Here is a 27,199-nt window from a genome sequence, read left to right on the forward strand (position 1 = left end):
TCTCAATACCGGTTCCCCAGGGGAGCAACTTCGCATCATATATATAATACAGAATTAGAATTTAGAAAAAAAGAATTTTCTAAAACTGACGAAGCGATCAATTTTTAAATTTCCGGTATTGAATTACAGATAGAACAAGCTGCTGGTAAAAAACTACTTTTACTTCTCCTACATTCTTTATAGACCAGTTAGTTCGCCCGAAATTCTGATTAAATTGTGCCACCATCTCAGAATTCTGGCTTTTATTTTTGGTAAAATGCGGTATATTTCACTTATATATGCAAATTTCTATACCAATCACAATTAAATGTTTCCCTGAGCAAATTTGACGTCACTGGGATTATGAATAGTTGAATTACTTCTGCTGTAAAGTTTGACAATTTGATGTTGTAGAATGTAGATAAATATAATGAATAAGACAATAAAGTCAAAAAAGCAGGTGAAAAGATGCCAAAACTTTAGGAGAACAAAGACTTCGTTGCTTTGACGTTTTAGTGGTTAACTAAAGGTTCATGATTATTTTATGAAACAACTAGCTTATACTAAATAAGTAGAAAGTTATATATTGTAAATTATTTTCTACTATTCTTCTTCGCATGATAGTTCACAAATCTTTCTTATGATTTTCGTTCGAAGTTGGTCATCGAGATTTGACATTCCGTCGACTTCTATGACATTTTCTTTTTTACCTGTGATTTCGATCAGTTCATCCACGGATATTTGTGATTTCCTTGGTTGTTTAATGCCAAGTGCAAGAATCTGTACAAATGCAAGTAATTGAAAGACTATGATAGATATGATTTTATACTTATCTCGAAGATAGGAATCCCATAAGATAGGTCAATGATAGGTGATCCGCGGCCACATGCCAGAATAAAAAATAAATCGGATAATTGTTTCAGCTGTAGGGAATCAGATAGTCGAAATGTCCGTAACTGACTATCTGTTATGTCCGCGGCACTGTTGCGGGTATAAGTCTCCCAATCAAGACGATCACATTATTTTCCTAACGCAACATATCGGTCCCTGTTAGCGTTTAGCATGTCAATAAAGTAGGTTCATATTACACGGAGATAAGATTGGAATTGAGCAACAGTGTAAAGCAGACCGTTCATAATTGCATTTAATAAAATGTTTACCTCAGCTCCTTCCTGTCGGAGTGTCTCCGCCGGGACTTTAACTTCGTCACTTGCTGCACCATCAGTTATTACCCATATCATATCTTTGACACTGGGTCTATTGCTTTTGTGATAAAGCACATTGGTTATGGCATAGTCTAAAGCGGCTCCAAGAAACGTTCCTGAAACAATTTGACTCTTATCAATATGTATGCATTCTATCAAGATACGTTCAAAATGTTTGTTTGTAGTCTAATTCAGATAGTTGATATGAATATATATATATATAATATATATATTAATATATATAATTCATAATCATTAATCATTAATGTTTGGTAACTAACAATTGAATGTCTTAAATTGGCATTTTTCATCTGTGAATGTTAAGAATTCGTTCACTTTAAATAACTTTAAAGTTTCTTACTTCCTCCAGTTTCATTTAGACCCGCAATAGTTTGTAATAACGAAGTCTTGTTTCCAAAATATATTGTGTCTTCAGCGAAAACACGACTTCCAAACCGAATTAGTGCAAATTGTACTTTATTACCTTCAAAAGATCTGAATAAAATAACAAATTTAAGCTAATATCTCTGATTTTTTTACTAGTAGTTCACCAACGTTAAACTCGTTAAATTCAAACATTTTGATTATACAATACTTGCTTACTGGATGGTATTTGCAATGAAAGTTTTCATAATTTCATATTGATTCTCTTTGATTGAGCCTGATGAATCCATGACTATAATAATATCTTTCTCGGTGTCAGTGGTACAATATTCTAAAGAAAATTACGGATTGAATATAAAAACCGTCTTTAATATGACTAGAGGCATAGGTTGGTAATTTTCTATTAGTTAAAAACAATGAAATGTCAACAATGGTCCAGACTCTGAAGTTTACAGATAAAAAGTATTTCATTTTATTTCAATATTAGAGATGTACCTATACCACTACTGCCGCCGATACCGATACACCGATATTCCAAAAAAGATATATGGCCGATATTCCGATAATATGGAATTTTTACCTCAAATGTACAGGACAGACGGATTAAAACAATAGTCTTTGAGCATTATTTATATTGAACATTTTAAATGGAAAATGAGATATATCACATAATAAGAAATTGATGTTTTGGATCCAGATGTGTTAATTGAATCAGATGGAATTTGCACTGACGCTGGTAATCTCGATGTTCAATTAGAAAAGTCATAGGGTCTGGCTACTGTGGGTGGTAGAATAAACCAATGTTTACTTATCCTATTAAACTAATAATAGATTGAGATACGTGCGCAGGATCTTTTGCCAATAAAACGACATATTTTGTTTTTTTACAAATTGAAAAATCCAACAATAATCGATATATTTTTTTTTCATAACTAGCGGGTAATATTAAAAATGTCGATATAAAAATTTTGCAGAGGTGAGTACGTGCATAGCTCATAGTTCACGATCTATCCAAGAAAAAAAAAATTCAACATTGGTATTCTAACTTATTTTTTTAAAACATTCGTGATTGAGAAGCTAAGTATATCGGAAATATCGGTCTACATATAGTCGATACCGATAAACTACCGATATCGTGATTTTAGCCAATATCGCCAATAACGATACCCGATGCCGATACATCTCTATGCAATATTGCCTTACCAGTTCCACAACACGGTAGTTTTTCCGTCCATTCAACTTCTCCTCCTGCAGTTGCATCACATTCAGTCCTATTTTTCCAGGCAGGTAGTAATGTGAATCCGCGATTGCACGTAAACACACAATGGGTACCTTTTATCGCTTTTTCCGATGAACAAGTTACCTCGCCGTTTGGTAGTTCTGGTAAAGGTGGACAAACAGGTGGTTCCCCTGTGAATTTCCAACATATATGTTAACACTTGTCTAATTCTGTGTCGGGTGTTCATTTCAAACTGAGACAAATCAAAATATCGAAAACAGTTAAATATATTTGATTGAAACTTGAGTGAAATGAAGACATATGAAAGTTTCAATAGGGGTCACAAAATTCTTACTTTTTTGACAAGTATAGTCGCACTTTTTCCTGGTGATAGTTTTTCTCAATGCATTCTTTAGTTGGGTTATTTCTTTTATTTCAATCACATTTTTTGCTTTTCCAGTTATGAAAACTAATTGTTCCGTAGATAATCGTGTTTTTCCTATTTGTCTAATTCCGAGTGCAAAAATCTAAAAAAGAAAACTTCATGTTCGGGTATTCAAACAAATGAACGTTAGGCGGCCTCACTGAACCATCGAGCACTCATTCAAATTGCGGAAAAGCCTTTTGATTAGGTGTGCCGGCTATTTATGAACTATCTATGAACTATTGATATATGTCAGATCGAAACTCAAAATATTTTTTGCTTTCAAATCTACGAGGTAAAATAGTACTTATTCCTACTTCTACACCATCATCTCTCAACGCTTTTGCCGGCTTCTCAACTATATCACTTGAGGCTCCATCCGTTAAAACCCAAACCATGTCATCAATATTTTTCCTGTTACCATTTTCTTCTGTCAGTATAACTTCTTTTGTGTAAGTAAGAGCAGCTCCAAGAAAAGTTCCTTCATTTTAAAATATTGCACAAATGGATTTGAGATATATTTTTGGTTAAAAGATTTAAAATTAATGTAAAAATATGGAGAACAATTTCTTGAACTCTCTTTCGAAAATAAGTTTAGGTTTTAATATCATATCAGTTTGGAATTCAGAAAATATAAAAGTTTCACGATTAGGACTGGGCATTTCCGAAACACTGGTGTATCGAAATCGAAACGAAGTTTTGCCTTCGAAACGAAATCGAAACGAAACGAAACACACGTTTGTCACAAACAATAAAATCCTTATTACCCATCGAATTTAATGTGTAATTGCACATATTTTCAAGAATTAAAATCACAAAAACGAAGCACTGGAAGCTAATTCGAGAGCATGAAACGATAATGATAATTCAATGAAGGTTTCTGCTGCTAACGACAAAGCAGTGACCAAATGGCATCAGAATAATCATTACGAATTACGTCATTGTTAGACATAGGGCTAACAAGCAGCATATATAGCATGGGGCCTCTCAACGTATCAATGCGACCCTGCCCTCATCTTATGTAATAATTGTGATCATTTTCTATATTATTCGATGTCACAGAGCCTTGTGATCCAGTGGGGTAGTAATACCAAGGAAAGCCACAACCGAATACTTCGACTACCGACTAATACATTCTAAAAAATATCTTTGAAACTGATTTCCAAATACATTCTTAACTTAATAAACACAGGAAATGGGCTTTCATGATATTATCGTTGATTGAAATTAGCTACAACTAGGCGCCCAGAGAAATGTTTTAAATTATACAGTAAAATTAACATAAACGCGAATTTTTGTCGCGGCTAACTTTCGTTGTGACTGTTTATCGTCAGCGTGACATCGACATCGTTAAGCTAAATTCCGCCACAATTATCCCTCCGTCCACAAGTTTGACTGTTTATTTTACTAATACCGCGATCATCGTCGTAATCAAATGAGTCGACCCAATTCACAAATTTCCATTCGCCAATGACGGAGAGTCAAGACTGAAAATCGTGTTTAATTTTTCAGTCAGTTCTGATTTAAATATTGCACGTCAACTGTTATGCTTTTATCATTGCTTATAAATTAATACCGCAAACTTACACTGAACTATATTATTATTAACGACGCCAGTCTAACAATAAAATCTGTAATGCTCGGTCACTATAGAAACTAAGGACGAAAAAGATTAATTACGACAAAGTTTGAATTTAGATTTATTGCCGCAGTAACCAAGACTATCTCGACTATGTTGAAATATACGATAATAATTGCAAAATATTTTCAATAAAAAACTTCCACGACATTTTATAAATACTGTATGTCGGTGCTGACTTAAATCCTTAGATGTAGGCGCGTCGCAAAGAGTGTCTTCGATTACGATAAAACATAAAATGAAATAATCGTAAAATGAACGTGGACGATGGCACCAGGACGTGTGCGCGATATTCAATATTCTCATAAACTAAAAACGATATTTGAGAGTCGCGATATTCGAAAAAATTCGGATATTAAATTCGACTTGGACATCGCTGAATGATATTTTGACTGATTTCAGATTGCATTTGATATGACGTCATAATGTCCGTTTCGGAAGTCGAAACAGCGCCGTTTCGACATACCAGTGTTTCGAAACGTATCGAAACAGTGTTTCGAAACGCCCAGGCCTATTCACGATATATGTATAGCACGTTACCATCCAATGCATATATTCTTCACAGAATGAAGACTCTTAGTCTACTTATTAGGCAGTATTTAGAATTAATTGAGAAACGTAGGGGAGATATATTACACACCACTGAACTAAGCAGAAAGTCCTGACTTTACCGAACAATTATGCTGTAGCCATATTTGTCAATTTATTTTAAAAATCTTTTGGAAATTGAACGTTTTTCAAATCATTTGTAACGCGATAATGGTTTTGCAACTGTATTAAACGAATCCATACTTCCATCCGGGCCATCCAATTTTCTGATAGCTCCTTGCATCTCACTGCTGTTTTTAATATATGAACTAAAGAAAATAGAATCTTTTTCATGCACTTGACTTGCAAAGCGAACCAAGGAAAATTGAACCTCAGTGTTTTTCATCGATCTAAAGAGAAGGGAAGTGTGAGTTCATGAAGGTAACAATAATGTGATATATTATTCGTCACTGCGATTTTTTCAGTGATTTCAATCAGCCACATTCAGCACTAAAAGGAATATTTGTATAGAACCACTGTCAACATGAGTAACTGATACAATAATACTCTTCACTTATCAATATGTCGAAATAGTACTCATACAATGTCGTCAGATGTCTACAGAACTGAGGTCCTAACATGCTAGGTAGTTAGTTTTTGACTAATATATTTATACCGTACCCAACAACATTTGCAACTGAATTCTTCATGATAGAATATTTATCAGTGTCCATCGATAGTGATGAGTCTATCACAATGACGACATCTTTTTCAAAATTGGTTGAACATCCTGCATCAAAAAATTATACGCCACTTATTTAAGTAGGATCGACCAAAATTCGCAAGTACTCATTCGGAAGTCAGAAGCTTGCCCCAACGTTGCATCATTTATACCTAAGTGGTAGCTTCAACTTCCCCGCAAATTCAATACTACACGTTGTTACACAATATACACAGTTAACTGATATAAAACAATGCAGATTTTGAACTAGTCTATATCGAATTCCAAGATTCTTTACTACACGTACCTCTACAACATGGCTTTTCTTTGGTCCAGTCTCCATTTTTCGAACAAGTGATTTCATTGTTTTCAGCAGGAATCAATTCAAATCCCTTGTTACATTCAAAATCGCATGACGATCCAATTGAGGGATATGTGTTACTGCAATGAACTTTTCCGTGATTTAATTCCTCCAATGGCTTGCAATATGAGGCTGTACAGGAAAGATGTTAATGTTTCTCTTACTATCTTAACGTACGATAATGTATTATATTATATTTATTCGATTGAACAAGTTCAATTATAAAAGGAATTTATCGTTGAAGTTTTCTTAGAAATTTATCTTATACCCCCATGTATGACTTAAAATTATTGAAATTAAACCCGGTATACTATCTTTGAAACGAAGTATTTCATCGTTTTTTTCCACATGTACTCATATGAGCATGAATTAATAATATTCTTAACTAATCCTAGGTAGAAAGAAAATGTTTTGAACGCGAAACTTTATTAAAATGGGAGAGCACAAGAAAATATTGAAAGTTAAGTTATTTGTAGACCACATACATTACAAACACAGCTTTCGTATACTCACCAGAAAATACAAGTGCTGGATTGATAAAAGAGAAGAATACGCGTACAATTCCTGATATTGTCATCATGGGAGCTTAATTTTAAAACGAGGATTTGTCCCTGTTATCTCAACGATACTTTGAATACTGGAGGAGTTGAACCCTATTTCACATTTTATATTTCTCTCAGGCGCACGTGATAATATTGCGGTGCAATGTAGTAAAAAAGATTTGGTTTCGTAAATGTTATTAATAACTAAAACCGGCTTTGAAAAACGGAAGAATCTGTAAAAATAAGATGGGGATTATATATTATCGAATATAAATTTGTCTTATAGTAACTCCTTGGATCGTTATTGTGAACAATTTGAAACAATAGGATCAAAGATGTTTTCGAATGAGTCAAATATTTAACTGCCATTGCGATCTCTATGGCAGTGATATATTATATCGCCTAAATAATGTGCATGATTCGTATCACCAATTTATGACAACTGTTTTTATTCCATTCTTTATTTATCAGTTCAAAAATATTGAGCGTTTGTTTGTATCGCGTCAATATTCATCAAAACCGTAGTAACTAAAATCGATTCAAATTTTTATTTCAATTGTTGCATTTATTGTGATATTTATTTTTGATTGGAAATCACTTTTCACCATTGTTGAATATTTGACAGATAACATCACAGTTGCGTGTTTCGGTATCAGACTTTTGTATATAATACAAATAAATATATTCTCTCACTACATTGTATTTCAATCCAATACTCATTCCTTGTCATCAACAGTTTCGCATTCTCATTTTTATCACATGAATATAAATTTTTGTTTCGATTCGAACATCCATATATGGACATTATATGATGATTGTAAATGCCGCGGGGGTTAAAGTAACAGTTCCAAAAAATTGCATTTTTAATGCTGTTTCATCAATCTTATTACCGAATTGATATCACGGATGACATAATACAATTTATACCGCGTGTAAGCAAGGCTGGTTCAAAAATGTGATTTTATAAAGTGAAAGCCAGAATTTCAGTTTATACTGTCAAAGTTGTTCTTTTTTTTTCTGATAAAAATAATAAAATATTGTATTTCACTAAAAGATCAAGTTATTTAACATTGTGTGTTCTTGGTATGTAGGTTTGGTATGTTTGTGATGATTGTTGATAGGTTACTTGACATAAAAAATTATATAAATTTTGCTTGACTTCCAAAATGACGGAAACTATTCAATTATTCCAAACTAAACTCAATCGCAGATTTATTTTGAAAATACTCGAAAAAGAAATTCAAATATAAATAAATTTAAAATTTTGTCAAAAAATTTCTCATCACTTAACCGAAATAACAATGATTAATATTTTTTTTGGACAAAGGTTTTAGTTCATAAGTAGATTCGTGATAGAATGAATAAAAAAATTATTCGAAAAATAAATCACGTGTTGAAGTCACAACAAAAATCTATATTTACAATAAACATTCATAGCATATAATTCTATATTTATATGAAGTAGCTTAATATTTGAAAAAGTTACCGTCGGCTCTAATATTTCTCAATTTTGCTTCATCAGAATTTATAACTTCATCGCTTTAATGGGCTTGGTGTATAGTCTATTTCCTCAGCAAAATCCAGAGCTTCTCATATAGGAATGTTCCTAAATTAGTTTTACAAGAAATATAAGTCTATTTTACATCATCAAAGTATAGGTCATTTATTTCAAGGTTCATGAAAATATTTTGAAACGCATCATTTATTGAAGCAATGTTATAATAAATATGTGTCATCGCGGTATACTCAGTCAGAACATATATGAATCGATTTAGATACATATATATTTCAGCAGCATTTCTCCTGAAAGATTCCATATAGATAATTTAATTTCATCTAAGTCATTAAAAGTTGAAACGCTATCTCAATAGAAGGGCTTTGTTTTGAAACTATGACTGTAATAGAATCTATAATTGCATAAATATAGATTAGAACAAATGGAAGTTTTTGGATTGACAACTCACAGCGCCAATGCTCCGTGCTTATAAAACATCCGTCCCAAAATTAAAACAACGAGTTTGATCAACATGACCACTTTCATTTCATTCCCCACTGTCCTAAAATACTTTAACAAGCATTACACTTGGGCAATAGATTTTACAAGCCATATGACGTTAAGCTTATAATATATTATCATATACCTTAAGCTTATATGATGCAATATAATTTAGGTAGCTTCATGACGAGGCAGGAACTCGGTTAGCGTGGGCTAATTATTCTAATTTTTAGGCGAGTAACGTAGTGTATCAAATATGCAATATCACATGACCGCACATCCACAGGAAATACACATTAACATTAACATTCGAATATACAACTACTGTCATCTGTTGGTTAGCTAAAAAAGCTTTGAGTGTGTGAGTGGTTAAAGTTTTGAGGGTTGCCATTTACACAAAGAGATGACACAATTTACTGGCAAGTTGCGAAATTCCTTTCATTTCAAGCATGCTACGGTATATTCGTCATGGTCTCTGTTATTGCATACGACCAATCAACGAACATTTGCATTTTGATGACAAGGACATAAAGAAGGCGGAAAAAGCAAAGCTGAAACTATTTCAGTTCTTTCTGGTATAGAATATAGAATGTTCTGGTATACGTCGGAATAAAACTTCCCTATTACAATTGCAACATTGCCTGAATTTAGTTTATTATTCGTATTCAGTACAAATTTGAAAACTGTGTTATATTCAATACTGAACGAGGATGGTAACACATTTTCGGTTTGGTCTTACAACGTTTTGGTCTACTATAACTATTATACACACACTTGATAACGCAGACGATCTCTTCGGAATAGTCAAATAAATACCCACATCTTCCACATTGTTATGACCTTATGGATGAATGTTTATTATACGCCATTTCATTTCAGCTTTGAAGTCCCACACTTTACGTGGCACAATGTATTCTCCATCCTAACTAAATTCCCCAATTGATACGAAACATATTGTTTTGCTGCATCCGGACACAATTGTTTCATGTAACACCAAAATCTGCGCAGTTTCGTACTTGGGTATTTCGATAATTTAATTCTATATTCATGTGAATGTATGATGTGGCGCCTTCATTTGCAAATTTTGTTCGCAAATCTTTGTTTTGTTTTGTAACCCCCTAATGTAAATAATACGATACAAATTGATTGAGTTATTCTACAGACATAACGAAAAAACACACACAATACCATGAAGTAAATATGAAAATTTAATCTGATACCGATTGACATATATTAGGGCGTGAAACATTGATGACTAGAGGGGGGCACAGCGAAAAATGGCCCCAAGCAGTTAGAATTTAGAAATTTAAGCCGCAAAACCAAAAGCTGCATTGTAAAACCAGTAATGCACATCTTATAATGTTGATGTTAGTTCTGCTCAAATTGTTTTGTTACGTAACAATGCCGGAGTCGTCGATTTTCGGCGTCGTGTGGTTTGTCAGTATGATGTCGAAAGCAAAACCTCTCAGTGGCGCACAGAAACGAAGAAAAAGAGCAGAAGAGAAAGAACGTATGAAAAAAATTAAAGTAACCAAGATAAACGAAATATTTAAACCAAAATTGAAACAAGTATACTTGGGAATACCGAATTTAACTGAGGAGGAATTAGGCCTAGCACCGGTGGTATCGGTAGAAAACCAGATACGTCAAGGCCGCCCAACCCGCGGCCCGCCGGACTGTTTTTTGCGGCCCGCCCAATAAATCTTGAAATCAAACTTTTTATATATTTTTACTATGTTATATAGGCTTAAGTATGTTTCGTGATTCTGGTGTGATTATTCCTGCTATTTATCTACATCCGAATGCCGGTTCCTATTATTACGTATGTGTCAAGTCTTGTATTTGGTGGCATTTCTAGTTTTTTTTTTTATTTCTCGCAGAACTGTGCTTTCTGATCGACGAACTCGAAAGATATTGAGCGATCATTGGGGACGAACGCTGGGCACAATAATAGGAATTAATTTGGAGCCTAAAATTGCAAATTATTTTCATTCTGATTGCTTTCTTTCGTGTCGGCTCTGATCGTCTTTATCGCCAACGTAAAACAAAAACTCGACAAAATCTTTGGTACTGGCTCCGGGACTCGTTGTCCTTTATGTTTGTACTTTTGTTTATGTTATGTTTGCGTTAAATAAGATTTCGGAAATGTCGTCACTTCGTATACGTCAATAATTATGTTAAAATTAACTTAATGGCATTGCTACATATTTAAATTAGTATATATATCCGTCCAGCAATTTTTTGTAATGTTACTCCATTAAATACTTGTATTAAAGTTTCAAATTTTACGAAACGGCCCACTAAAACTCGATATTCCCGCGACATATGTGCACATTATGCCCATTTAAACGTTGAGACAGCCACTGGAAATGAACGAATAAAAACACTATCACGCAAATATAACACTCAATTTTGACGTCAGAAATCCGCAAGTGTGTTGTGTAACGATTGATTCTTTGATTCGGCGGCCCGCGAGTGTCATTTCCATGCACCGTGTTACCAAATATTCGAATAGTAAACTGCTATTCTCATATTCGATTTGATTTTCAATATTTTGCCAGACCTATTCAGTATCCAATAAATAATTATTCAACCCGATTGATTTTATGTTAATAAGCTTGCCTACTATGTATTATGTAAATTATACTGAAATCAGGACTGGTATTAAAGTTTGGTACAAACGTTTGCGGCCCGCAACAAATGTCGTTATGTGAAAGTGGCCCGCGAGACGAAAAAGGTTGGGCAGGCCTGAGATACGTGTTCAATCTCCAAAAGCCGGAGCGAATGAATTTTCTTCCAAAACTTACACGACGATTATCACAGGTAAGCTACTGATTTTTGAAGCAAATTGAAAAAAATGATATGACGAATATGGTGGATGAGTTTGCTAACACGAAAGCACTACATTTCCCTTTTATGAATCTAGTCGTGGATGATGGAACAGAGCGTAGAAAAGATGGGACCACTGCACCTGGTGGAATGGCTGAATGGTGGTCGTTCGTGGAAATTCGATATTAATGTTGGAAGCATTGGAACGGATACAATGATTTTAAACTGAACTAACCGAAAACGACAAAAGAACCCAATACCCCAATCCATGATTTGTGCATAGACTGCTATGAAATATTCAATCCATTTACCAAGCCTGTTACTTTTGCAATGTAATTGAACTAGGCCTACAGTATCACCATTTTCCACGAGATGAGAGTCTTGCTACGCCACTGACATAAAGTCAACGCGAACCTTTGATTATGTAGGGGACATTTATTGAATTGAAACATTAAATATATATATTAGTGAATTATCACACTTCAACTGTTAGTGCGTAATGTTCCATACTTTAAAATATATGTACAGGAATGTAGAAATTCAATCAGTTACAACGGCCTATAGCGCGGTCTCTAACCCTTTTCGCTTCAGCACACCTTGATGCCATTATTTCTAGATTTGCTGAAATACCACATTAGAAGTATAAATTTAAAAAAACGGAGACCTGGTCGTCGGTGCTCACTTTAACCAACCTGGATATTCACTGAATGACTTTAATGTAGTTGGAATTGAAAAACTGTTTCAAGACCATATTTACCGAAAAACTAAAGAATCATATTTCATTAACCTACGTGGAAGGCATGAACCATTGGGAATGAACATTAAAGAAGTTTAGGGCATTTAGGAACATTTTATACACCGTATATTTTCGTAATTTTTATGTATTTTTTTAGTGCAGTTAATTAAAATACAATCACCAATTTATTGATTTTTCAAATCGCATTGTTGTGATTTTGTTATGTTGCCATGACACCCATTTTATGAATGTGCATGAAATTTTCATGTGTTTTTTAATTTTAAATATTTAAACTTAGCGTTGTTAATTAATTTTTCAATCACCACCTGCATGGGTTCGTTAACTCACATTGTTATGATATTGTTTTGTTGCCATGGCACCCATTGTATAAATGTGCTTGCAATTGTTGTTCTTGCTTTAGTTGGAATATGTATGTCTGAGGAAGTTTGACCTTGGTCAGACGAAACGTTACAGAAATATATTTGTGTTAGTGTGCAGCAAGACTATTTATTGAATTACTAAACTGCATAATGTTTGTATCGGACACTAGTATACTCCAATATTAAAATCAAATTAGTGTTACATTGGCTAATAATAAGTGAAGTACCATATATGATTTACAGTGTCTCAGGGATATTTTGATGTCCCTTGTAATGTTTTTTAATCAAACTAGTGAATCAGCATTATCACATTCCTGGTTTGTACTGAGAATTTACAAGATGACCCCCTGTTTAAAAAACATTTTATTCTTTTATTTATGTAAGAGATAAATGACTTCCATATTTGATGTAGGTTCACACGCAACACAAACAGAATGTTGTGGTTCATATCCAGTGTTGTGACGATCGTCCATTTTACGATATAATCTAGTTCCAAAAAACACCATTCGAACCTTTTGTTTGTCGGTATTTGTTTACATATGTTATACAGTCGATAATGATGCCGTTTATAACTAACTTAATAATTCGGGTGATAAACAAATTATAGATGTTGTTATACATACGAATGAATAAATTGAAAGCCAAGTAAGAGCGGATGGGGATAGTTCTGGCCTGGGATGTAGCAAATCTGTCTCTTGTTCTTCCCTTGTGGAAGTCACATCCTTTCAGTTGAAAAATACCACCACAAAGAAAAACATATGATAAAATTTGTCAAATGAGTTGATTGGAGCAAATCTATCTTTTTATTAGGATAGAAATAGAGACTGGAAATGTAAGTTTTATATTAGGTATATTGATGGTTGCATTCTTAGTCACATAATTATGTATTGGCACACATTTACTATCATTACAATGTTTTCTATATATTACATAGTGAACATTAATAAATTTATCATAAATAGTTAATTTGATATAATCATCATCAATGTTGTCTAGTCTTTTATTTGCTTGGATGATAAGATTTCCTTTAGTTTATTTTAAAAATTATTATCGTTCAGGCTTTGCGTGATAAGGAGCAAGAGAAAGAGAAGTTGTTGAAGAAAATTAGGGACGAAGAATCAAAAAAGAAGATTTTTCTTCATAAGATTAGAAAAGTCCTGGTTCCGAATTGCTGTCGTTTTGGTAAATCTAATAACTTACGTCGACTTGAGGAGAAACTTATGGATATCCAAGAAAAACTTGATTTTTTGCATGAATTGTTACCCCTATGTGGAATATTCCTCAATAAACTTGAAGGGGAAATTTACGAAAAGAAGAATGGGCTTTACAGTGACAAATACTTTATAACTGACTCTATGATTTTGTAGGATTGACGTCTTTCTCCGTGTTTTTGAATTTATTTATTGGTATAAAGTACGTGTGTTGTTTTGAAATGATTACAAATACGAGACATCTTGACTGAATCTATGGAAAGGCCGAAATCTTAATGTAGATGCAATGATTCGGAAAGCTGACATTTAGTGATATGTTGTATAAATTGTAGATATTGAGAAAGATCCAATCGCATTGTGCGAGTATACACAGAATACATGAAATACCATCGTCTGTTGCCTACTAGAACGTCTAATTGCATTTAGATCATCAGTACCACTCACTGTGTTTCGTCTCAACAAAATAAACTTCCTACTTATGAATAATATTGCGACTTACAAAATCGGCTACTCGCTGAGAATAATAATACATAAAAATCAGTATTATCTGCAATAAAAACAGCAGTACTCACTCAAATTACAGCTGGGGAATGGGTACTCATATTACCTGCTCCATCCCGTGGCATTTCTATATGGGACCTGCCTCTTACCAGTTTACATGAGTGCCAATTGGTATCTAAGCTCAGCCAGAGACAAAAAGTTTCCGACAGCGATTGGCGTGATGAAATGTTTTTAAATATATATTCTACACTAAGATTATTTGATTGCATATTACTGAAGGTTAGGCCTTATATGTGTTTTCCATTGCACTATTCCTTTACTGATATTCGTTAATATGGCGCTCATCTAACATAGTTTGTAGATAGGTATAACCTTTTCCACGCAGTTCAGATGGGAATGCGCGAATATATCTGAAAATCACTAATATTGGTTTGCAATGCGATGAAATCCCATCTTAGCATTTCTGCCTCTTGCAGAAATGCTTGAGAAGTTCTGTGGCGTTGTTATCAAATGAAGAAAACATGGGAGTATTATTTTTTACTTCTCTACTACTCTCAAACCTTGACATTCTGCAAAAAAATTTTCTATTCAACATTTTTTTGAAACATCCCCAACAACCAGAATCTGTCATTAAACTTCCGAAACAAACCCATAAAATCATCAACAGATGCATATCACCAATGCCTAAGTAGATGTTGCTGAACTGATCTTTATTTTACCATTTTACATGTAATGTTTTTTGGTAAACCTGTTATCTATCGTAAATACAGCACATTTGACTATGTTGTAGTGTAACTTTTTTGTCCTCACTTTTTTGATATTTGTAGTTAGATCACCTGGGGCTCTGTCAAACAAAATTATATACAAAATATTGGTTAAAAGTTGCAAAATATCATCATGTTGTTGGAATAACTTGGCATTTTACCACTCGTATATTATTCATTGTTGAGAATATTAATGAAATCATAAAATTTAAAACTCGTTTTCGTGATTTTTTTGTTGTAGCTGAATTCGAGGGACAGCATGACAACAGGCAAGAGAAGCGCGGTCGCCTCTTCTAGTTTATGACAGGGTTTCTTAAAAGGGGACTCCGGCCTCCTTGGAGGCCACGGATCGGTTATCTGGGAGCACGAACAAACAGACGGTAATGCGAATATATAATATTTAGATATATTTATATTATATATTTATATTATATAGATATATTATATATTTTTATAGAAGAGAATAAGTAAAAGTGTTGAGGGTCTTTGGTAGTTTGAAAAGCATTGGCATGGAACATAAACATGAATTACATTTTTTTCCCAGGGATATACTATAAAATGTGGCAATTTTATCATTCGTGTTCTCGTGCTCGTGATAGCATTATCTTTCACTGCATCGTCATGATCATCCCGCTGCATAACAATCTTTGATAACAAAAAATTGACTGTTCTCCACCGGGTGTATATTTGCGCACAAATTGCACAACCTGAACATAGTATGTGTACCAGGTAATGGTTCAGGTTGTGCGCCATTATGGTGCACAGATTTGACGGAAAACATCAATACAAATATCAAGCCGTAAAAAAATTGCTCAAGGCTGCAAACTCTACACTCGATGAATGATTACAAATAAAAAACTTTATATCTAAAAACGAGGTTGGGCCAAAAAAGGCCCCTCATCTGCCGGACTATTATGCGAGATTCTTATAGACAGTTTGTTTATGGCCACCTATATTGAAAGTACTGATTCGGCGGAACGAGAGAAACAGCAGCTGACAGCAGCTGTATTTTTGTTTTTTTCTGACGCTGGAATTAATGAACTGATTAATTCTCTTTCTACTTTTATTCACACTAAATTTTGTTGGATCGGGTATGCTTCTGCCGAAACAAGCTTGATCTGATACTAACAACTTTGCTAAATGAAATTAAAACATTTTATGTATAATTTATTAATATATGTAAGATTTATTACCCAGTTAATTAAGCATGAAATAAGGATTATTATTTTTTGCGATGTTTTCTATGTCAATGCATAATACGCACCCCCTTATTTTGAACTTTGGGTGCTCCCGAAGTATGCGAACCAAGATGGCGGACATCGGAACGTAACATGGGTAACAGGTTAGGGTTAGGCGATAATTTCTTTCCAATTTTCCTTATTTTAGTCCTAATATTAGTTCGAAGACTAGCCAAGAGCCTCCCGTAGTATTTATACCTAAAATTATGGCCTAACCCTAACCTAGTACACATATTACATTCCGATGTCCGCCATCTTGGTTCGCATACTTCGGGAGCCCCGAACTTTGAATTTGGCCTTGAAAGTGCGTATTATACGCGGATGAATACGGTAGTTATTGAAATGATAAAATTTTAGTATATTGTTGGTTGAGTATATGCAATGCGAATATTTAATTTTACTGAAAATGCGAAATATTCTGAATGTTTTAGATAGATGTTTCAGATCTAAGACTTTGATCTAAGACTAAGACTAAGATCTTTGTTTTTTCCAAACCTCATTATTTCATAAAAATCTTGTCCCTGTTGTACATTCCGTGGCCTGCAGGTGCTTGTTCGGGGAATGGCAACGCTGTCCATATAACCTAATCTTATAATATGAATATCTCGTTTCGTCAAAATACGAGCCAGCTATACTCAATCTAGCATGCGTCAAAGATAGTCTGCTATCGTATCTCTGCAAATTGTCTGATGACTGATGACGTCGAGATGGTATTTATGATTACGAATTACAGCGTCAACATGTAGGCATTAAAAATCTCGTCATCGTCAAAAATGATAGCGGATAGCGGTTAAATTCGTGAATTTTATAATATATTCTTACTCCACTGTGTGCTAGAATTCAGGGTGGTCCAAACTGCGGCCCGCGGGCCGCATGCGGCCCGCCAACACATTCCGTGCGGCCCGCAGAACAATTTTTATCGTTCTAAATCATTGGTATATATTCGTATTTATTGGCAGAACCTTTTGAGTTATTTTTCAAATATTCCAACTTGGAATATCCCTTTTCCTGGTCCCGATTTCGGGATTCATGTTTGTTAAAATCACGGAATTTCAATGTTGTTTCTATAAACGCCTAGATGACGTCCCGTGATCGGTAAAAGGAGAATGGATTGTCTTGTGCAGACACGACCAAGCCGATGAGATGGGTCGCGCGTTTATTTAAACTTCGTACCTTAAGCTCTCGTCAAGTATCTCCTCATTTGGAAAGACTTTTTGTGCCTTTATTTTAGTAAAAACACTCCTTCATTTTCAAGAGGTAATCTGCGAGAAAACGTATTTCCTAACCCGCAACAACAATAAACCACAGTGTCTGATGTATTTTCAAGTAGTATCTGCCACGAAATAATATAATTTGAAGCGACATTACAAAACCAAACACGAGAAAAGATACCAAAAGTAACACGGTATTTCTCGCAAAGCAATTTTAAAAAACCCAAAGGCTTTATATATCTTCCTAAAAAACTGATTACAACGGTAAACTCTCATTTCTAAATATATGTAAAGTGAGTGAACTCGCGATGTTTTGATCGCTTATGGGTTCTCTCCGACTGCGGCCCGCGAGACTTTCTCAAAAGTTTTTGCGGCCCGCCAACCTCACAACCTTGGACCACCTTGTGCTAGATAATAGGCGGTTTGACGATGAATAAAGGTTAAAAATGTGTTTAAACTCACCGTACATACGCAAATAGGCTAACAGTTCAACTAATTCAAAATTTGCCTATGTATCCAAAGTGTTATATTTGATATACATGCAATTAATTGCACAATGCAGCCTATAAAATAAAATTTTCAACGGTGGTACGACAAACATGAACACAACCTAAATTCTGTATTTTTAGCGATTATATTCAAATGAATGTTATATAGTATTTTCGGTATTTTATAGGAAAACAGTTGATAATATGAGGAAAGAATGCATACGTAACGTTTTTAATATAGAGAAGAGGAAAAGTGAAGATAGTCATATATTATGCATGCTACGGTATATTTCGATTAACACTTTATTAGTGGGCTTTACTTGGTTGAATTATGGAAAAAAATCCTGACAGAAGCCGCTATTATAATATTTCAGTGGGATAAATTGATTGCGTAAACATTCAATTCAGGAAAAAAATTGATAGTTCATGTTTGTAACGCAAATTATTACGCTCAAATTAGAATAAAAACAAATCGCCCAACCCGAAACAGAATGTAATTTTTGATAACATGAATTTCCACGACCCTATGGACGTGTTGCAAATACAAATTAATACGAAGGACAAAAGATATCATGCAATTGATTACCAGCCTTGTATATCGACCACGCCGAGGTTGGGTATTTTGCTGTCGTTCACACATTTCGGTCCCACACACCGATCAAAAATATTTCTTATATGACATGAAATTGTTTGTAAAAATGGCGGTAATCTACTTATGAACGCGGTCAATTTTTATGTCGTATATTTGAGAAATTTTTCAAGATGTGTTTAGCAATTTTTACATAAAATTCTCCAGACAGGCGTTGCACGTTTTTGTGGGTAGTCTGATGACGCAAATCTGGATAACGTAAACAAGGTTTGTTCAACTTTCCAATCAACAATTTCCCCATCAAAACTCGTAAAAAGTATTATTTCATAAAAAATTTTTGCCTTAAGCGTCTGGATAGATTGTTAAATTCGTTTGGGAAATACTTGAAAACGTGATCGCAAATCATATTTACCGCAACTTCATATTTATTCACAAGTCACAACCGCAACTTATAACCATCGGCGTCGCTAATACGCAAAACGGCTACTTGGAGCGAAAATCAAAACACGTGACACACATTGTTTCCTCATGTTTTGTTCGTTACTAAGAAGAAAAGTATTTCGCATTCTTAATCTGATGACGAGACGTCTTCGCACATTTTCCATAAAAGACGGCTCTGGCTCTAATCAAAATCAGAAGAATATCGTCACTCATCGGAGTATGAAAATTAATATTCAGAACATGTAAAAACAAAAACTTTATGGTTTTAAAATGCCTTATTGTTTGCATGGAAAAGACTGATGCTGTAGAAAAGTTTCTTAGTTTTTTTTGTAAATTGCGCAGAATTTAAGTAGTCTATTAATTAATTGTCTTCTAGTTTAAAATTTTGAACTTTTATTGAATGTGGGATAGTGGTTCATATTGACTTTGTGTATATAAGACACTGCACCAAGTGATATTCACATTGGTTGAGAAAGGTTTCTGAATTTTTCCTGAATTAATTTTTGATGTCAAAAATTAGATATAGACGAGAAGCATCCTATCTATCACAATGGACTATACTTTTGTCGACATAAATAAATAAAATTATTTAACTGATCGTTTAAAATTTAGTTTTATTGTTTTAGCTGTTATTGAGTTAAAATTTTATTAGTGTGGTTTTTTATTATTCATTTTTTTTTATTTATTCTTTATACTTAGGATATTGATATTTTCAATACATATAGAATAATTTCAATACAATGCTGTACCATCATGCAATAAACAGCTTCAGATATTCCAAGCAGATAAACAGAGATTATGAGTCTGAAGACACAATTCTGCGACAGAAACAAAACCCTTTACTGTAAAATAAGATGAAAATTCGCTCAATACTCGTGTATTGAGCAAATTATTGAATATTATCGAAAGTTCAAAAAAAAAATTTTGCCTTCGAATTATTTTCAGCAATATTTTATTTATCAAACATATACATAAGTACAGCATTTTTTTAACTGGGAAATGACGTTCAAGAAAATTCTTCTGACACTTTGTATCGTATCAATTTGGGCGTTATCTACAGAAGGTAAGTGTTCACTGATGTGCATTGTCTTCGCTGTTAAAGTGCGATTTCAACTGTTTTGACGGGAAGAAGTTGACTCAGTACAATTTCTTTTGAGGTCGTGGAGCTATTATACCAAAATGAGTCATATTTGAACTTCCCAACGCAAAAAATATTTTCAATATTATGATAGGAGACTTACAGTCTTAGGTGGCGAATTTATATATGTGGATTTGCTTATTTTTTCATCCATCTTAAACGCTACTCACAAAATATCAGAAAATCATTGGCATTTTGTGCTAACTCAGTTTGTGTAGAGGAGTTCGTTGATTTGTGTGACTGTGATATGTCGTGGATCTTGACGAAAATTAAATATAAAATTTTTTAAACTAATTTTGCAACATATTTATCTATCATATTTGTAAAAAATATTTCATGACTCTTAACATAGTAATTTTGAAATGTGGCAATTTTTTTTATGCTTATTTGAAATTAGGTTTGAAGTGTTGGACTTGCGAAAACCAGGCATCACCACGCGACTGTCTCCAAAGTGGAAGTTTAAAGCAATGCAGATATTTGGAAAAAGTGAGATTTTTTTGTTTTTTAGATTTTATGGACCTCATTGTTATTTCTCCATCTTTGTCAGCGAAGTTAAATCTAGTTTAGCATATTTTCATTTTCACGTATTGCAGCAGTAAATATTATTGGTTTGTCAGACATTTACAGTACATGGCGCACTTGGTTACAAACATAACAGACTTTTAGAGTTGACCTCACAGACAAACCGCAAGTAAAAATACAACTTAATTGGGCCAATTTGAAAATATTTACTAGTGAATCAAGTGGCGAGTCTCGAGAGTGGCGAGATGAAAACAATAGACGATATAAAAATTGTTCGCCGTGGATTTTTGTAGTGTAATTAGTCGTGATAATCCTTTGAATATATGACGTATTTAGAATTAGAAGTTATTAGTAACATTTAAGTTATATAATCCCATACAGAGAGTGAATCTTGGTATTTGTTATTGCCCGTGGAATAGTTTTTCATTATTTGCCATGTTTTGTCACTGAATCGGTTGAGCTTTTTATATCGGATCAATGACGCCACTCATTGTTGTTGGTATTTTTATTTAGTCATGTCAAACAGTCGTTCGAGTTTTCGAAGGAACCAAAACCTACATTTCTACTGGCTGCAAAGAAGTTGATGCTTGTGGACGAAATGAAGAACAGGTACAATTTGACGCCTACACTGAATCGCTAAATTTTCGAAAAGTGTGATAAGGGGGCGGATCCATAGTTTATTTTTTCATTACTTACCTACAAACGAACAAACAAGTTACCACTGACTATTACATTACACTAGAAAATTGATATTTGGGTAAAGATTGAATTTGATACTTGACTATGTTTTTGTTTGCGTGGATTCAATCGTTTTATGGATGGTTAAAAAATTCGAATAGTCGTCAGTTGACAAACTGCTTTACTCGAGTAATCTTCAGAAAATGAAATAGTAATGTTTTTCTTTTGATTTAACGAAAGGTATTTTGACTTTCACACCAATTCCTATTTACATGCGTGCACAAATGTGATCTTACCGAATCTTCAATTGAAAACAATAATTTCATTCTCTAATCACGAAAAAATTGTAAAGTACTGGTTATTAGTGGCCGTAAGTTTTATTACCGTTTAAAATTTTGATTATCATCTTTGAAATCATCTCATCATCATTTCATTTTGAAATGAAAGCAAACTTCGTTGACCTTACAATCAACCAGGTTGTCATAACGAAAAATATATTTATTCAGATTCACTTAGTAGTACTTAATTTGGAATGACTCTCAAGATAATAATTATCGACCACTTCAAAAGATAATACGTCCACTAAAGATTATGATACATAACCACAAACAATAGTCATTACTAGAATAGAAGAAAGTTCATAATTCGAAAACATTTCCGGTGATGTTAATTTCGAAAAAATTGTCCTAAAAATTCAGTGTTAACTTTTGTTTGATACTTATAGAAATATTATTCATTCTGTAACGTGGATAAGTAGCGATATAAAACACATCACAGTATTGGAAAATGCTAAACTACTACAAGTATTTCTCTTAATTTTGTTCGTAACCGTGTTTTTTTTATTGGTTATATTTTACCCTTCCAGAATCCAAGACGTGCCTGGACTCCGACACAATGTAACGGAAATACTATGAATTCTGTATGTCGTTGTTGCTGTGGAACCGACAGATGTAACAGAAATAATCTTTTGTGTAAACCAAGAAGAGGAGGTACGTTTATCAGTATTTTGACTTTTGTATTTTAATGTAGACGAGTTCTAAAGTCCAATGATATTATTTTTTTGGTTACGCAGATGCTCCTGCACCTACCAAAGATGCAACGCCGACACCTCTTGAACGTGAGTGAATTTTTTTTATTGTTTTTTTGATAGCTTGTCATAACGATCTCACTGGAAATTATTTTTATTCCCCATAATACTACAATTGAACGTCATACGAAATTATTTTTGTCCATTTCACCTCTTTACAGTGGTGACATGACATGGGTACGCCAGCTAACGGCGAGAAAGTCTGTGTCGGTGAAAGACAAATTGGTGCAACGTGCAAGTTTACTTGTAACGAAGGATTTGAGTTAGTTGGTTCTCAAAACTCGCGCTGCGTTTTGAAACGGCCAAAAGCAAAATTTGGGAAATGGACATATAAAGTCCCAACGTGTGAAAAAAAACTTAAGTAAAGATTATTTTATAAAAAAAAATATTATTCACTCGTTTCATTATTTTCACAGTACTTACTATTATATTTTTCCCGATAAGTAAGATTTCGAATACATTGAGTTTTTATGCATTTTCAGCTTTGTGTGATGATGTTCCAACACTGTCATATGGAATGGTGGAATGTGACGCTGGAAGAAAAATAGGATCTCAATGCAGATTCTTTTGCAGCGGTGATCACGAGATGAGGGGACCATCGACTGTGACTTGCGAAAGAAAAGGAAAAGTTGCGAAATGGAACGAAGAATCTCCTATTTGCATTGGTGAGTTAAAGTTTCAGTAAATCAGTAAATGGTTGAGAACAGTACATTTGCTATAATGATATGATTTCGGCCCATATCACCAGCACTCAATTAATACTTTCAATTCCAGCCCCGGAACCTTCTTGCAAAGACCTCGGCAATTTACCGCACGGCGAATTTGTGTGCACGCGAGAGGATAACAAAGTCGGAACGATTTGTGGATTTCGTTGCATAGACGATGGCTACGATCTTTTATCTACCACTGACGCTATAGAATGCGTTACAGATGCCGCGGGAAAAGCAAAATGGAGCCACAGGAAACCCTGCTGTACATGTAAGAATTTTTTAATGTATTTCTGTCACAAATATTTACTAGAGTAATATAGAGTATATGAAAATGACCATCCTATGTACCAGCCGTTGTTTTTGTCTAATTATTGACAAAGTTTACATCTATACGATTGAAAAATGGCCACGGAATGCTAATCCGATAAAGAATAATAATACCGTTTATTATTCGTTCTCTACCATACGTCAGCGTTACTAGAATTTGGAAGCAACAATGAATATATATAATCCATTAGAAATATTTATCAACAAAATAAAGTTTCAGTAGGTGGAATGTGTTTACCACAAATAAAACAATGCTCGACATCATAAATTCGTTTTATTTCTTTACAGCTCAATGTCCACCAATGGCCAAAAAAGATGTTGTGATTGTTATGGATTCCTCTAATTCAATTAGTAATAGAGAATGGAAAATTATGAAAAGTTTTGTTGCGAATATTACTGGGTATGATATATTAATTTGAAATGAATAATAAATAAATTTGCAATTTATTTTTTAAGAAAATACTTATTTTCGTCAATGAAATTTTTAGTGTATGATCAATGTATAAACAAAGTTTTAGATTGAAAAAATTACATGTATCACATTATCTTGCTACATTAAGAAATATTCACTTGATAATAAAACGTTCATTGTTTGTTTTACAGAAAATTTGAAGTTTCCGAAGATGGTGTTCAGTTTGCCTTTTATCGATTTAATAGAAAAGTTGACGAAGAATCGCAAATTTTATTTGGTGATTATACAAACGACGTTGACGGACTAAAACAAGCTGTTATCGACATGCCAAAACGAGGTGGAGGTCAGTATCAAATCAATTCTTCAAAATCGAATTCAAACTTGACCGCATCTCTCGCGCTTCATATTTTTAACTTTTGATCAAAGTGAACCTGTTATCATAGTTAGTATGAATCATATTCGAATCGAAGTTTAGTTAAGAGAAAAAACCTTTGTCCATTTGCTCTAAGCTCATTTATACATATATTTGTAAACAAATAAGTTAATTACCAACTTACTTAATTTGATTTTAGGTACTTTCATTGGCCGCGCACTGAAGCATGCCAAGAATCACGTTTTAACGACAAATAACAGAAAAGATGTTGAAGACTTGGTCTGGGTATTAACTGATGGCCGATCTGACGACAAACTTGACGTTGTCAGCAAAGAGTTGAGGGATTCAGGCGTTGAGGTGAGATCAATAAAAAGTCGATGAAACCATTGTTTCCCTTTTTACATTCTCGGGCATCAGAAGATTTGCATTTTCGACCTCTCAAAATAGCCAGCAATAATAAACACATTTTGATCGTAACTTATTTACTCGTAATCCCAGAAATATACAAAACCCAGTTAGAACCATTGTTTATCATTTACAAAAAATAATCAACGACAATGTTTTTCAGATAATGGCTCTTGGAATTTCACGACAAGACAAACCAGTGGACATAAAACAGTTGATCAATATGGCCGGCCATTCAGACAACGTTTTGGAAGTGAAAAACGGAATGAAAAGTCTGACTGACAACTTGTCACACAGAATCGTCAAAAAAATCTGCCAGTTCTCTTGCCCTGCTGAGTAAACACTTGTTACACAGTGATGTCGAATATGCGGAGTATTTGTATGCCCGAGTTTTAAAAGGCCTTCAAAGTTGAAATCAAATTTGTTTGTGCGAATATTATTTTGTATATATATATTTAAATTGAAACAAAACCAGTCAGACATGGTTTCATATGAAATATTCGCGGCATAAATAGACCGCGATTCGAAAGAGTGATTTTGCAATCATCTTATCTGCTGTATTTAAAATAGCCAGTGAATTATTTTTCGTGGAAAATCATCTATTGCGCTAGTTAAAGTTATCATGTTGTATGATACATCTTTCATCATTTCTTTCTGAGGTGCTTCACTTTCTGTTATCATTGCTATTTTTATATAGAAATTAATTTCAGTTGTTTTTATACCTTTACATTTTTATTTACCATTTAATATAATCACGAGCAAACGCATTTACAAGTAACTAATGATGACGTGATGTATTTCGATAAGACAATTCTGGTTTTCTCAAAAGTTATTTTAGCATATATGTTAAATTTAAACCAATTAAAAATTATTCTAATTTATTCAAGTTACGTCGTATGTATGCTTTATTGACTATTGCTTTTGTATAATATAATTTTATCCATCTTCAATACAATACATTCGAAATAGATATTAGAACATTCATTTCACAAAAGAGGTTTAGGCAAAGGCATTGTTGGATAATACTTCACAGACTATATTTGTACCGTTGAAAGCAACGCAAGAGATACGGATGAATTAGTTCCTTGGATCAAGTTGCGGTTAGTTGCGGGAGCATTATTAATGTAGAATTAATGTCTTCCAACTACAAAATCAATTCAATCATTTCCTGGAAATAAACTGAATCTTTGAAACATGTAAGTGCTATTGGTTTAGAAATTAATTCGTCTTCTTCCACAATTACACATGAAGATACCATAACTAACATAAAGTAATATAGCCATATATATAGAAATTATGTTTGTTGGTATTGAGTTTATGTAATCGTCCATACGAAACTATGTAATCTCTTACAATGATTATTCTTGTGGTGATTTTTGCTACAGGCTTTACAGAATACTCGAATGATGTGCCAGACATGATGAAGAACAATCGCTGACAAAACGATAATAGTTAATAGAACTAAAACGAATTTATATCTAATGGCGGGGTTGCATGACGTATGGATTTGTGCAATGAAGAAGGGTTTGCAGTAAATTCATTCTTTGTTTTGGTGATATTTGATGTGAAATATCGTTTGTTCAGCATTTTTTGTCGGATTCGTGGGCATAGTTTACTGTCGTGGAATACCTCTGTGAAGCTAGTAGAAATTTGACCGGCGAAGCGAAAAGGTCAAAAATCTTTACAGAAATGTAGGAGTGACAGTATTCTTATCATATTCATCAATTTCAGTAATTCCAAATATAGGATACAAAAAAATGTTTGATATAAAAAAAGACCGAACAATAAAACCAAATTTAGGTTACTTCACCAACATAGCAGATTAGTACTTTAAAAAAGAAATTCTCTTACAAAACAAAATACAATGAGTAGAATACGTATATATGGTAAGATGTAATATGTATCGTGGAAAAAAACTAATGAATTATGAATATTACATTCCAGTAAATTTTGTCACAAAACTCGAATCTAAGCTCTAATTCTAATAGAACATATAATTTTGGGCACTCCCCTATTGAATTCGGTAAGATGAAAAAAGTTTAATTTAGCAATTTTCGAATATTAACAGCATGTTCCTACGCACAAGAGGCATGCGATTTTATTATATATATATATATAATATCAAGTGGGATACTTGAAATTTGTCACACACCTTGAACCT

The 27,199-nt window shown here is 33.6% G+C and overlaps 2 protein-coding genes and 1 long non-coding RNA gene across 3 annotated transcripts; 2 read left to right on the forward strand and 1 right to left on the reverse strand.

The window, feature by feature from the left end:
* Positions 1-458: 458 nt before the first annotated feature.
* LOC120331914 (matrilin-1-like) lies at positions 459-7,103 on the reverse strand. The gene is made up of 11 exons (XM_039399095.2): positions 6,974-7,103; positions 6,407-6,592; positions 6,060-6,168; positions 5,643-5,788; positions 3,529-3,692; positions 3,143-3,314; positions 2,772-2,978; positions 1,788-1,899; positions 1,546-1,679; positions 1,140-1,300; positions 459-759 (listed from the first exon to the last, which is right to left on the reverse strand). Exons 1-11 carry the CDS (start codon positions 7,038-7,040, stop codon positions 583-585), a joined length of 1,635 nt encoding a protein of 544 aa, XP_039255029.2. The 5' UTR covers positions 7,041-7,103; the 3' UTR covers positions 459-582.
* A 5,868-nt stretch (positions 7,104-12,971) lies between these two features.
* On the forward strand, positions 12,972-14,401 carry LOC120331916 (uncharacterized). The gene is made up of 2 exons (XR_005568032.2): positions 12,972-13,775; positions 14,002-14,401. It is a non-coding gene; the product is annotated as an uncharacterized LOC120331916 (long non-coding RNA).
* Positions 14,402-20,305: 5,904 nt separating this feature from the next.
* Positions 20,306-25,988, forward strand: LOC120331915 (collagen alpha-1(XII) chain-like). Its single transcript, XM_039399096.2, has 11 exons — positions 20,306-20,449; positions 20,922-21,010; positions 21,560-21,655; positions 22,590-22,713; positions 22,797-22,841; positions 23,294-23,476; positions 23,586-23,789; positions 24,137-24,248; positions 24,452-24,603; positions 24,833-24,990; positions 25,202-25,988. Exons 1-11 carry the CDS (start codon positions 20,386-20,388, stop codon positions 25,376-25,378), a joined length of 1,404 nt encoding a protein of 467 aa, XP_039255030.2. The 5' UTR covers positions 20,306-20,385; the 3' UTR covers positions 25,379-25,988.
* The last annotated feature ends 1,211 nt before the right edge of the window (positions 25,989-27,199 follow it).

This window comes from Styela clava, chromosome 6 (assembly GCF_964204865.1).
Source record: "Styela clava chromosome 6, kaStyClav1.hap1.2, whole genome shotgun sequence".
Classification (NCBI taxonomy): Eukaryota; Metazoa; Chordata; class Ascidiacea; order Stolidobranchia; family Styelidae; genus Styela; species Styela clava.